The sequence below is a fragment of the Paralichthys olivaceus genome, chromosome 8, assembly GCF_024713975.1.
Source record: "Paralichthys olivaceus isolate ysfri-2021 chromosome 8, ASM2471397v2, whole genome shotgun sequence".
Lineage (NCBI taxonomy): Eukaryota > Metazoa > Chordata > Actinopteri > Pleuronectiformes > Paralichthyidae > Paralichthys > Paralichthys olivaceus.
Genome location: NC_091100.1, coordinates 5,156,575 through 5,168,333, shown reverse-complemented (window position 1 = coordinate 5,168,333; position 11,759 = coordinate 5,156,575). Strand labels below are relative to the sequence as shown.

General features: G+C 41.4%; 1 protein-coding gene across 2 annotated transcripts; it reads left to right on the top strand.

Moving 5' to 3' along the window:
• Positions 1-613: 613 nt before the first annotated feature.
• iqce (IQ motif containing E) lies at positions 614-11,028 on the top strand. 2 transcript variants are annotated; one of them, XM_020103080.2, is made up of 21 exons: positions 614-1,130; positions 2,168-2,203; positions 2,353-2,398; positions 2,478-2,627; positions 3,007-3,108; positions 3,286-3,350; positions 3,683-3,796; positions 3,881-3,931; positions 4,023-4,093; positions 4,181-4,253; positions 4,563-4,603; positions 5,085-5,236; positions 6,077-6,132; positions 6,237-6,466; positions 6,631-6,738; positions 7,057-7,303; positions 7,431-7,517; positions 7,648-7,775; positions 7,862-7,947; positions 9,508-9,606; positions 9,910-11,028. In XM_020103080.2, the coding sequence occupies exons 1-21, from the start codon at positions 1,059-1,061 to the stop codon at positions 10,023-10,025; spliced, it is 2,130 nt and encodes a 709-aa protein (XP_019958639.2). In that variant the 5' UTR covers positions 614-1,058; the 3' UTR covers positions 10,026-11,028. The 2 variants fall into 2 exon arrangements, with proteins under 2 accessions (XP_019958639.2, XP_069386002.1); XM_069529901.1 differs by having other exon boundaries at positions 6,216-6,466.
• The last annotated feature ends 731 nt before the right edge of the window (positions 11,029-11,759 follow it).

The following is an 11,759-nucleotide window of genomic DNA, read 5'->3' as shown; positions in this document are numbered from 1 at the left end:
GTGACTGAGGGGTCTGTGCTTTGTTAAATACATGTATGTGTTAAATGATTGTTTTATTTGTAATTGTATATATATATATATATATATATATATATATATATATATATATATATATATATATTTGTTTTTGTATGCATTAATCTTTGCACGTTCTTCTTTAAACCAACACGTACTGAACAGAAAACACAGGACTGGTCTCAGGTGTCTCCTTCAACTTCCCTGTTCCTCGTCTCCTCCTCTCACGCTATTGGAGGAAAGGAACCAAAGTCCCGCCCACTGTCAGCTCTCAACCAATGAACGACGTGAGAAAGTAAAGTCTGAATCGAAGAGAGGGCGGAAGGAGTATTGAGACTCACCCCTGGGCTGCGGTTTGACTTCACAACACCGTCAAGCTAAATGAAGCCACTGGTTAGAAATTCCAAAATAAAACTTCAAGTGCAAAACGCGTTGACATTTTCTTTTTATGTTTTCTCATTTTCTGAAACAAAAGTATCTAGAACATTGTGTAAAATCCACCAAATGAAACTAAACGCAATTTGATTGGAGTTAGTCACCTTTGCGAGTTTTTGTTGTTGTTTTTTTTAGCTTGTATTATGAAAGCAGCTTTCAGTCAGTTTCCGGTTCCGCTCGCTCTTCCCCTCGCTAGCTTGCCGCGGCTCGTTAGCAGCTGGTCGCCTCCACGGTTGCTAGAGACTCTCATCTCCAACACTGACGTGAAAACACTGACGTCCTCCCGTTAGCAACACAGCGTGTGGACGGGCTCTCCGGACGCTATGGTTACCGGCGCCCGTCTTCCGTCCCCGCGGCTCAGTACGCGGACAGTGCGCAGAGTCGTGGACGTGAAATGTGGCTGTTGTAGCGAAGCCAGCGTCTCTTTTGTTGCCCCGTGTTTCTACTACTGCTGTTAGCAAGAGAGAGAGGGAGAGAGAGAGAGAGAGAGGGGGGGAGACTCCGGACACCCGAGGTGAGCAGCGAGACTCCGGAAGAGACGATGAGAGGAAAGAGACGATGAGAGGATCCCACGCAGAGAAAGTCAAGTTTTCAGACTTAACGTAACGATGTTTGGTGCAGCCGGTAAAATGTCTGTGGAGGCGAGTGACGTCCAGACTGATGAAGACTGCGAGGAGCTGGTGAGTCTTCAACAACTCATGGTTACTGATGGTTAATGATAGTTACTGGTGATAACTCATGGTTAATGATGCTAACTGGTGATAACTAATGGTTAATGATAGTTACTGGTGATAACTAATGGTTAATGATGCTAACTGATGGTAACTGGTGATAACTGATGGTAGCTGGTGGTTACTGATGATAACTAATGGTAACTGATGCTAACTGGTGATTACTGATGAAAACTAATGGTTTCTGATGATAACTAATGCTAACTGATGGTAGCTGGTGGTTACTGATTATAACTGGTGATTACTGATGATAACTAATGCTTAATGATGGTAACTGGTCATTACAGATGATAACTAATGGTAACTAATGGTTACTGATGGTAACTGGTGATTACTGATGATAACTAATGGTAACTAATGGTTACTGATGGTAACTAATGGTTACTTATGGTTACTGATGGTAACTGGTGATTACTGATGATAGCCAATGGTAACTGATGGTAACTAATGGTTACTGATGGTAACTTATGGTTACTGATGGTAACTGTTGATTACTGATGATAGCCAATGGTAACTGATGGTAACTGGTGGTTACTGATGATAACTAATGGTTAATAATGGTAACTGGTCATTACCGATGATAACTAATGGTAACTAATGGTTACTGATGGTAACTTATGGTTACTGATGGTAACTGGTGATTACTGATGATAGCCAATGGTAACTGATGGTAACTGTCAGCTGACATTGTCTCTAGTTGTTTCCTGACTGTTTCCTTCATACGTTTTAACATCGAGGCTCTTGAAAGTGTTTCGGGAGCAGCTCGGTCAAATCCTTCTTTTTTAGTTGTTGATAATCGTTAATTATCACGATAATGTCATGTTAGTATTTCCTCTTAACTTTAAAGACTTTTTTCAGTCAAGGTTGTAGTTTTAATGACAAACACTTTCATGTTGTATTTATGACGTTTGTATGATTTTTTTGTTGTAACCCCATTCCCCTCTGATAGAATAAATAAACTTGACTCACCTCTCTCCTCTGTTCAGGATGGCTTCGCATTCTCGGCTGATATTTTGGAAAAGGTAACCTGATCCACTCCGATTGTTGATGATGTCTCTTTCTCTTGTCTTTCTGTTGAGTTGATGTTTTGCCACCAATGCATAATGTATTCATAGAGATTCAGTTTATTGCACCTCTCTTCTGCTTCATCCCTCCTTTTCTCCTCTACCAGATAAACAGCAGGAAAAGATCTTCTAGGAAGCCTCCTCCTTCTCCAAGTAAGACTCTGTTGAGACTTTAAACAAAAACTTTGACATGTCCACTTTCTAAATACCATGATTGTTAATATACATGTAGAGTCTCCATACCTCTCCAGCCTGAATGTGAACCCCAGAAGAGTAGCAGTGGCAGCCTGGAGACTACCGAGGGCGTCCTTGGGGGACACCAGAGGGGAAGCTGCTGGGGACAGTGGCTCAGCTCGTCTCACATCCCTCAGCAACGGTCATGGTAGGCACTGTAAAAATAAGCTTAAACCATGAGGGATGGCTGGAGGAGAGAAAGAGAGAAAAGAGAAGTGAGAAGCAGTGTTTGTTCAACTGATAACTGATAGTTTGTTCATCCTTTTGGCTTGATCCTTCTGGACAACGACTCTAACATATCATCTTCTTATAAAGTGGTTAGAGCTTGTATGAAGGACTGCACCCTGGTGGTGGGTTTCTGTTATTTTAGGTAGTTCTTAGTAAACATTAGAAAACAATGTGGAGTAGATTGATAATGATATTTATAAATTATAAAACAAAAAGATGTTTGAAACACACGTACACACAGTAATGAAACTGTGCAGATGCATTAAGCCCTGTATTCTCTCCGTCTCGCTCTTTTTCAGATCTGTCTCCTACGCTGAGATCGATGTGTGACGTCACTCCAGAGCTTCTCAAACAGACCTTGAGCTCGAGGAAACACAAACATCACCACTCTGCATCCAATGGTGAGACAATGTGTGGGAGTGTCAGTGGCAAGGTGCAGTTAGCTGAGGGTGGGAGACAGAAATTGACAGGGCCTCATCGCCACCAGCTGTTTCATAACTGCAAAGTGAAAATGTAAATGAAGTGCGACTGTGTTTAACAATGTACTTTCTCTTCATATTTGCCCGTATGTGCTGCAGGCTTCAGCACAGGTGAACACAAGGAGAAGGAGGACATGTACGATGAGATTATTCGCCTCAAGAAGGTAAGATTAATTAGCAGGGCACTGAATACCTGCCTGTTCCAGCGTGAGATTCTGTACCTGACTCAAACCTTTGTTACTCTGCAAAAAGGAAAGAGGGTTTAAAGTAACACTATGCAACTTTTACTGAGCAACAGCGCCCTCTGCAGCCACACATGGTGATTCTGCTGGACTCCATGTCTGAGTGAATAATTTAGCGCTGCTGCTGTAACAAATCCACCAAACTCTGTTTGGAATTCTTCACTTTACTGATAATTGCTTAAAATTTGCATTTGCACTTTTCAAAAGTTGACTTTAATCTTTAACGTCTTCTTAATCCCTTGTAATGTCTTCAGAGTCTCCAGGCGCAGAAGTCTGACAATCACCAAATGAAAGCAAAACTGCGCCGCCTGGAGGAAGATAACGCTAAAAGAGAGAAACAGATAGAAGAACTGTTGGATCCCACCAAAGTATGATAATTAAACTGCTTCTCATTTTTGTCACAGAAACTTTCAAAATGAATAAATACATTTACGAATGATCTCTCTCCACAGGGATCTGAGTATACTCGCAGTTTGGTGGATAAGAAAAGAGAGGGCAGTGTGGTGAGTTTGTCCAGTCTGATGGTGAAAGTAACAGAGATTACACATAGGATTTATCTCTAACAGGTTCATGAAAGTGATTCTGTCTGTCAAGGTTCTCAACGGCCTGAAGCAGAGAATTCTGAAGCTGGAGCAGCAGTGTAGAGAGAAAGAAAATGCCCTGAGGTAAAATGTCTTCCCACCTTTTCATCGGTCCGTTTGGTTGATGAGTGAAGCAGCACAACGTTTATTTTACTCTCTCTTATTCCGCAGTAAACTGCAAAGTGACCTGAGGACCACCAACCTGGAGGAGCTGAAGATCACAGTAGAAACCTACTTTGAAGAGGTAACTTCAATGCATCTGGACACATCTCTGTTTTTTTTAATCATTTTTCCATCTGAATATAAAAGTAAAAGATCTTTTGGCAGGTTACCGCAAATAGATTTTCAAAAGCAGAACACCTGAAACAACCACCAAAGAAATCAAACCCACATTGAAAATAGAATTTTTGTTCAGAGGGGCCCCATCACTGCTCTGTGTCTGTTTTTGTAAAGCTGATGTTTTCATCACATTTACTTTGGTTACGGTGAGCTGAGCTGAGCTGTGTAAATGGATCTCTCACCTAATGGGCTTAATGTGTTCCTTGTCTTTCAGATCCAGAGACTACGGGTGCATCTAGAGGCTGCAGAGAAAAGGTACACGTGACCAAAGACACCAGCAACAAGCCTAAGTATCGTTTATGTTTTTTCTGAGTGGACTTTTTGTGATCATGACAAGTCATAAAACTTCTACCACTTTCAGCCTAAAACAGGGACTCTTAAATCCTGACCTTTACATAAAATTCTCTGGAGGTGAGCCGGACGCAAATATCCAAGTCAGTTGCTCTGGTAATTTTCTGGAACTTAGGTTCAGTACTCATATACAAACATTAAGTCACTTCCCTCCCCCTTCATTAACATTTAGGAAGGTAGAGAGGAGAGTTCTTTACATAGAGTGCTGAGGAAAAACTGCTGATCAGGGACTTAGATCCTGGATGTAAAGGAGGCCACAGCCACAGATCTTAAGAAACAACTGGTTTCAGGATTTGTGAAAAAGGTTTAAAAACACTGTAATTTGCTGATTTATTAATTCTGTCTCAGGACATCTTTACCTTCCTCTGTTTCTTTCCATCTGCAGCAGTCGAGCAGAGAGTAAATGCTCCCAGAGGCAGCAGAAAGCTTTAAGCTCCACGGTTCATCGTCTGTCTGAAAACCTGAAGCAGCTTCAACAGGAGAACTCAGCTCTCAGAGAGGAGCTCAACACTGACAGTCCTGCTGGAGGAGTCAAAGGTCCGACATTAACCAGTGCTTTCATAACCCACCAGATAGAAGAATTTTACTTCATTTATTCCCTTCATCATTTTCTAGTTTTACTCTCATGGTACCTCCTTACTGTACTTAATTCCCCTCAGCTTGGCTGGTTTCTTTTCTTCCATGTTCTGTGTGACAATGTTAGATGCATTGATCTCAAGATGTAAAGCCAGGATAATGTTGTGTCTACAACTTTGTTACCTGAGAACAAATCTGAAGGAAAATAATCAAATGTCTTTTACACATTGATTGATGTGATTGATTGATTGTTTAAAGCTTCAGTTTGTAGGATTTAGGGAAATCTAGTGGTGACGTTTCATGTTGCAGCTAAACACCCCTCACCTCACCTTCCTCTTCCAAACATGAAGGAGAACCTGTGGTAGCTTCAGTTGTCATAAAAACTCAAAAGGTTTAGTTTGTCCAGTCTGGACCTACTGTAAAAAAACATGGCAGCCTCCGTAGAGAGGACCCGCTATTGATGTAAATATAAAGTATTTAAATATAAAGGCTCATTCTAGGTTAAAGAAAATTACAGTTTGTACAATTTAGATGAAACCCACTAGTGAAAACATCAACAGGATTATTTTATATTCTATTTCTGCCAATAGATCCCTTTAACCAAATCCTAAACACTTAACCTTGAAGCTTTCTATCGCATCAGAAAAGGAATGTTTACTCTTTTATAGAATATTTTAAATTGAAACAAATCTACTTCTTTTTTACTTATTAATTTAGCAAAAATAGCTCATTAATTACAGACAACAATCAAACAATGTATAATGTGTCCAATGTGTGTCTTTGTGTGATCATGTTGCCCAGGTTACAGAGAGTGGAGTAAGCAGAGGCTGTTGCGAAGGTTGTTGGAAGTGGAGAAGGTGATTTGAAACTGTTCATGTCAACACACAACCTCATCTGTTTCTGACTGACGCTTTAAAGATTCCAGCATCATCACATTCAGGCTCTGCTCTCCTCCTGTCAGAGGCCGCAGGACAGCAGAGGACACACCCAGCCAGCGAACAGCAGCAACCGATTGGATCAGGAGGTCCAAGCCACGCCCACTGATATTCTGGGGTCTACCATGGCAACAGAGGCAGTGGTCTCCGTGGGAACAATGACTGAAGAGGAGGAGGAGTTTTCAGATCTGAGAGAAAGCCTCAGCCAATTGGAGAAGGAGAAGGTTGAGCTTCAAGAGAGTCTGAGAAGTAAAGAGTGAGTGAACAGCAGCACGATGCTCAACATGAACCTCCACTCAAAACACCGAAGAATCCACATCCACAGAATATACGAGTGACATAACGTGTTCAACATGTGGTTATGAGCATAAAGCTACTGCACTGAGGTTGTGAACTGTTTTCTGTTCCTGTGTTTTTCAGTGATGAAGTGAAACAGTTGAGGACAGAAAGAGAAGAACTGGAGAAAGAAACAGAGCGATGGAAATCTGAACAAACACATGAACGAGACAAAGACAGACAGCAGCATCAGTATGTTTTACTCTTTATATCTCTCCTCCTCAGAAAGGTTCCGTGCTTCTTATAATATATTATATATATATCCTTAATCTTTTGTTGTTGTGTTGCTGTTTTTATCAAAACTTTTCTTAAACGATTGATGTACAATTGATTTACATTGGGAACAGCAGCTTTAATGTAGAAATGTACTTGTTCCTATTGTAGAGATCACAGCAGATGCTTCATGCCTTCAGAGACTTTGTAGTCGCATCACAAATGTCCCAGAACACAGTTGGTGTTGTCACACAGGTCCAGTTGTGTTTTGTCATATGTTTATTGTGTGTCTCTCAGACAGGAGTCGGAGCAGTTGTGGGTGAGGATCCGAACTCTGGAGTCTGCCTTAGCTGAGCTTTCCTCTCCCTCTGCCACAACCGCAGTGGACCAGGACGACAGTACATGCAGATCTGGTCCAGAGGAGGGAGATGAGACAGACACTGGAGGTAGAGATGAAGAAAAGAGAGGGGAAAAAAGACAACATAAAGAAAGAGAGACAGCAGCGAGGATCATCCAGACAAACTGGAGGGAGCACAGAAATAGGGTATGTAACACACAAGAGTTATGTAAAAGAAATGATGTGTGAGAGAAATATTATTTTTAAAAAAACATCCAGACACTCTGTCCCAGATTCTTCTTTCTGTCTCCATCCCTTCACATTCTGTCTTCAGGACACTGTGATGTTGCAGTCAGCATTAAGAGGTCATCTCTTCAGAGAGTCACAGCTCAAGAACCCAGTGAAAGACACACAAGACAAGGTTACACACACACACAGACACACAGCTGTCCCCCCACATGTTTTTCCTTCTCTGTCTCACCTACTGAACCTCTCTTCTCTCTTGTGTTTCTCTCTCTTCCTTTACCTCTTACTCATCTCGTCTTTTTCAGACTGTTGAAGCAACAAACCGCAGTCACGTAGCTTCCCCTGTAGGTGGAGAAATGGATGTGGTTGCCTTGACGATGATACAGTCTGCGTTCAGGGGACACCTGGCTCGCTGTAGTCTTGCAGTAGAGAGGTGACTCATTTACATCCAAAAAATGAAAAAAGTAAATGAATCCAAACATGCAGAACACAATGCAATGTTGTGTGTTTATCTTTTAGCTCGGGGTTCTCTGTGCCGTCTCCAGTGGGAAACCGGCTGCCCACGCTGGTCCCAAGAAGACCTCGATCAATACCCAGCAGAACGGGTAAGGTTCAGACATAAAGTACTTTTTATGCCTCTCAGTTGGCAGCAGCTGTAGCCAGAGGCATTGTGTTTTCAGGTTGTCTATTCCCCTCTTGTGAGCACGACATCTCAAGAATACTCTGAGAGAACTTCCTCAGAGGTTGTGGGAACACCGTGACGAATTCCCTACAACCCACAACAATTTGGCTGAAACTTTGAACTCAAGAATGAGCCGATTAGATTTTGGCAATCAAATGTCCCAAGTCAAGATCAGTGTGACCCTCACATTTTGTGCATTATCAGGAAAGACTGGAGGGAATATGTACTTGGCACAAACTGTCCCTTAAACTTTACGATGACCTGATTATACTGTGTTGTTGGTCAAAGGTAAAAAAAAAAACCCTCACAAAACATGTTTTGAGACTTAACTCAAAAGATGAATATGCTAGTTCTGACTAAATTTAACACAAAAGTCTTACAGGTTAAAGGTCAAGTTTACTGTCACATATTGTTTTGCAAAAACACTTTTCTGGTCATTAATCAACAACAACTCTGCGATTTGACTGATTAGCGGATGTATACAAACACACATCACAAAGCTTTGCCCACGAAGAGTTTCTGCTCCTCACTTAGAATTGTGAGACACCACAGCATCGCCCTCCTCTCGACCTCAGCATCACTTATTACGTCTTCCCTGCCGTGTTTATGAGTGGTTACGGGATCTGGCACGCTGATCTAATTCCAGGGTGTCTGTCCCCTGTGCACCAGCCGGAGCTCTGACAGCTTCCTGTCAAAGAGTGATGGGGGCACTCAGCAGCTCTGTCGCTTCCTCACATGACCCCTAAGAATCTAATGCCTCTGCTGCTCAGAGGCAGGCTGGTTTAATTTACCATTCTAGGCTTCAATGCACCCCCCGCCCCTCCCTTGCCAGATGAGTGCAAAGAGCAATGTCAGCAGTTCTTCTGCATGTTTACATACTGACCCTCTCCTGGATGTGCTCTGGGCTTCAATGTGAGATTTTGGACTCCAGCTTCCTCGCTTGTGTCCCAATTTTCTTAAACCTGTTTCTTTAAGATATGAACTCTGGAAAACATTCATAAAATTGAGTCCAGATATTTCCTGGACTTTGTCTTTCACATATGAAGGAACACATCAGGAGATTATCCAGTTCACACACATTCACAACAGGAGAACATTCATTCACCTGTCTCGAGCAGCAGGAGGCAGGACATGATGTATAGACTCTGCTGTGGAAAGCTCAGTGTTTTTTCAGTTTCAATTCACAGCACATCAACACCGGTGTCGGCCCTTATTGCCAAAAGCTCTCAAATATCGTTTAGTCATCCTGAGACATTTGTATTCGTCCAGTTTCTTGTCCTTTGTGTGTTTAAAAACATTATCAACATGCCCACTCGCTCGCTGTGTATTCTCACATGGGCTTACGTTCCTGAAAATGTCTGGAGCAACTGACTCAGACATTTGCAGTCTCACTGACAATGTCTGGACTTCAGTGCATATCTGAAAGAAGCTTTATGGCAAAGCTGTAATGGCTGGCTTCTGTATGTGTTGTTTTGTTGTCAAGGTGCTGCCTCCCTCCGTGACGATGAAACAAAGCCGGGCGAGGAAGAAGACTCGTGGCCTGTCTCTAGCATTCACGCCTCCAGGATGACACCCACAACAGGTCAGAGGGAGTTCATGTTTTACTGTGTCGTGTCTGTTAAAAGCACATCAAATCTTCAGGTCATCTCCTGTTTTGTATGCGCTGTGTCTGCATGAATATTTAAGCTTATTTGATTTTCTGACTCTGTAATTAAATGTTTGCTGGAGGAAAATTAGATAAATATTCATGTTGAAATATGCACATTTTAAATAACAAAATACCCCTGGATTCTGTTTTTGAGGCTAATTAGGTTGAGTGTATTTTTTTAATGTCAAATGAGGCCCCGGGTGATAAATCACAAGTGTACCTGTGTATCTGTCACAGAGCTCCATTGCACAGCAGAGTCTGGAGGAGCGGCTGCAGTTGATTCGGACGATTCTGATGACATCATAGTGTCGCCCTCACGTCCTCTGAGAAGCAGAGAAGTCTTAATCTTATAGAGTCTGTGTGTATGTGTGTGTGTGAGAGAGAGAGCGAGTGTGTGTGTTGGCACTACTCAGAGCCTAAATGTTCTTACAGAACCTGCAAATGATCGCTGGAATATTCTAATATTATTCAGGATAATATTGAACATACACAATATTTGATAAATAAATGTTTCTATATATTTTTCTTTGTCTGTAAGATTTTCTCTCACAGTAATAATCAGAATATTCTGAGAAGTCGGATCTTTTATGATTTAGAAACAATCGGACGTCATCACCTCACTTTGTTTATGCTCTTATTTACTGTTAATATATATTGATACGTGCAGAGTGTCGACTGAACGAGCGTCCAGTTGACTGTTTCAGCACTTGTTCCACAAAGGTTCTGGGTTTTATTGTCAAAGTGGAACAAAAGGATTTCACATTAACCAATGTACTGATTTAAATGGAGGGATCGGACCTGGTTGGGCGGAGGTATGCACTGTTGAACGCCGTTCCAGTTTCGGATCTGTCAATGTTGTGATTTATCATTTGAGCCAAATATTCTTAGCGGTTGTTTGTCTTTGCCAAAGTGCCTACTGCATGAACATTTCAATTAAAATCTCAGTGCTACCTGGATTTATGTCCGTGATCCTGACCGACCGGTCCAGGTGAGCCACATCGCCTGTAATTCACACTTTCAATAACTAATGAATCATCAGTTGACGTGTCAGACATGTACCAAACCAACTAATCTGTCATGTATGCTAATAATCTGTGGCTGATCCTGAGGGATGATGGAGGGATGATTGCCAACTGATGCACTATTGAGCGAAACTGTGAATAAATTATAGATCAGCCTGCTGCAATACTAAACACACACAGTCAGAACAGGGGAGGATACACAGGGAGTTTGTATAATGCTCTGATCACCTGTAGGCTGGTCAGCAAAGAGGGAGCAGAGCTGCAGTTTCTACACGATGTATGTAACCCCATTTTCTGACACGTTCAATAAAATGCTTTTTTTAAATAATAGAAACCCCTGTGGTCTCGTGTGGCTCTTCTTTGAAATGTAAGTATCTTTGCTCAAGTATTGTACAGTTTAAAGTAATTTTAGATCTTTAGATGTGTAAAGTATGAAACGTTTTTCAGTTGTCTATGAGTTGATTCACTGTGAGATTCCCCCTCAATCTTCCCAGATGGTTTAATTTCAATAGCCGATTAATAGACTTAATCAATCTTGAAACAAATGCAGTTTAAGAATGTTTATTAATTCTACGTTTGTGATACTGTGAACTGTGAGGAACCAAAACCATCTCTGGGTTTGGATTGTTGGTTGGAAAAGCCAATCACAGTCACACTGTGCAATTAAGTGATATAGCAGAATTTTGTTTCCCCTTCTGTCCTCCATTATTTGTCATGTGTTGTGTGTAATGGACAGAACACAAGAAGAAAATATAGAAAAAACAAACCACTACAAACAAAATCCACATCTTAATAAACACAGTTAATGTGGGGGAAACATTTTACTGAGATGAGACAAAACTAGGTCAATGGAAATGTTGTGATGATAGTGGTTGTGCTTTCTTAAAGTTATGTTGACTTGTTATGTTAATTAAATGTTGTGTTTATGGATTTGAAGTTTTTGACTGTTCTTAAATGTTTTTGGTTTTGACATTGTGTTTTCTAAAAATTTCGGTTTGGGATTTTTTGGACGCGTGTTGAACCTCACTGCTGCAACATGCGCTTCCACGATGTCAACATCAGGGG

Bases quoted from the DNA above. Each gene is read 5' to 3' on its own strand.
- iqce (XM_069529901.1), top strand. From the start codon at position 1,059: ATGTTTGGTGCAGCCGGTAAAATGTCTGTGGAGGCGAGTGACGTCCAG. The intron at 2,399-2,477 runs GTAAGACTCTGT...ATATACATGTAG, and splicing joins GAAGCCTCCTCCTTCTCCAA to AGTCTCCATACCTCTCCAGC. The intron at 3,109-3,285 runs GTGAGACAATGT...TATGTGCTGCAG, and splicing joins TCACCACTCTGCATCCAATG to GCTTCAGCACAGGTGAACAC.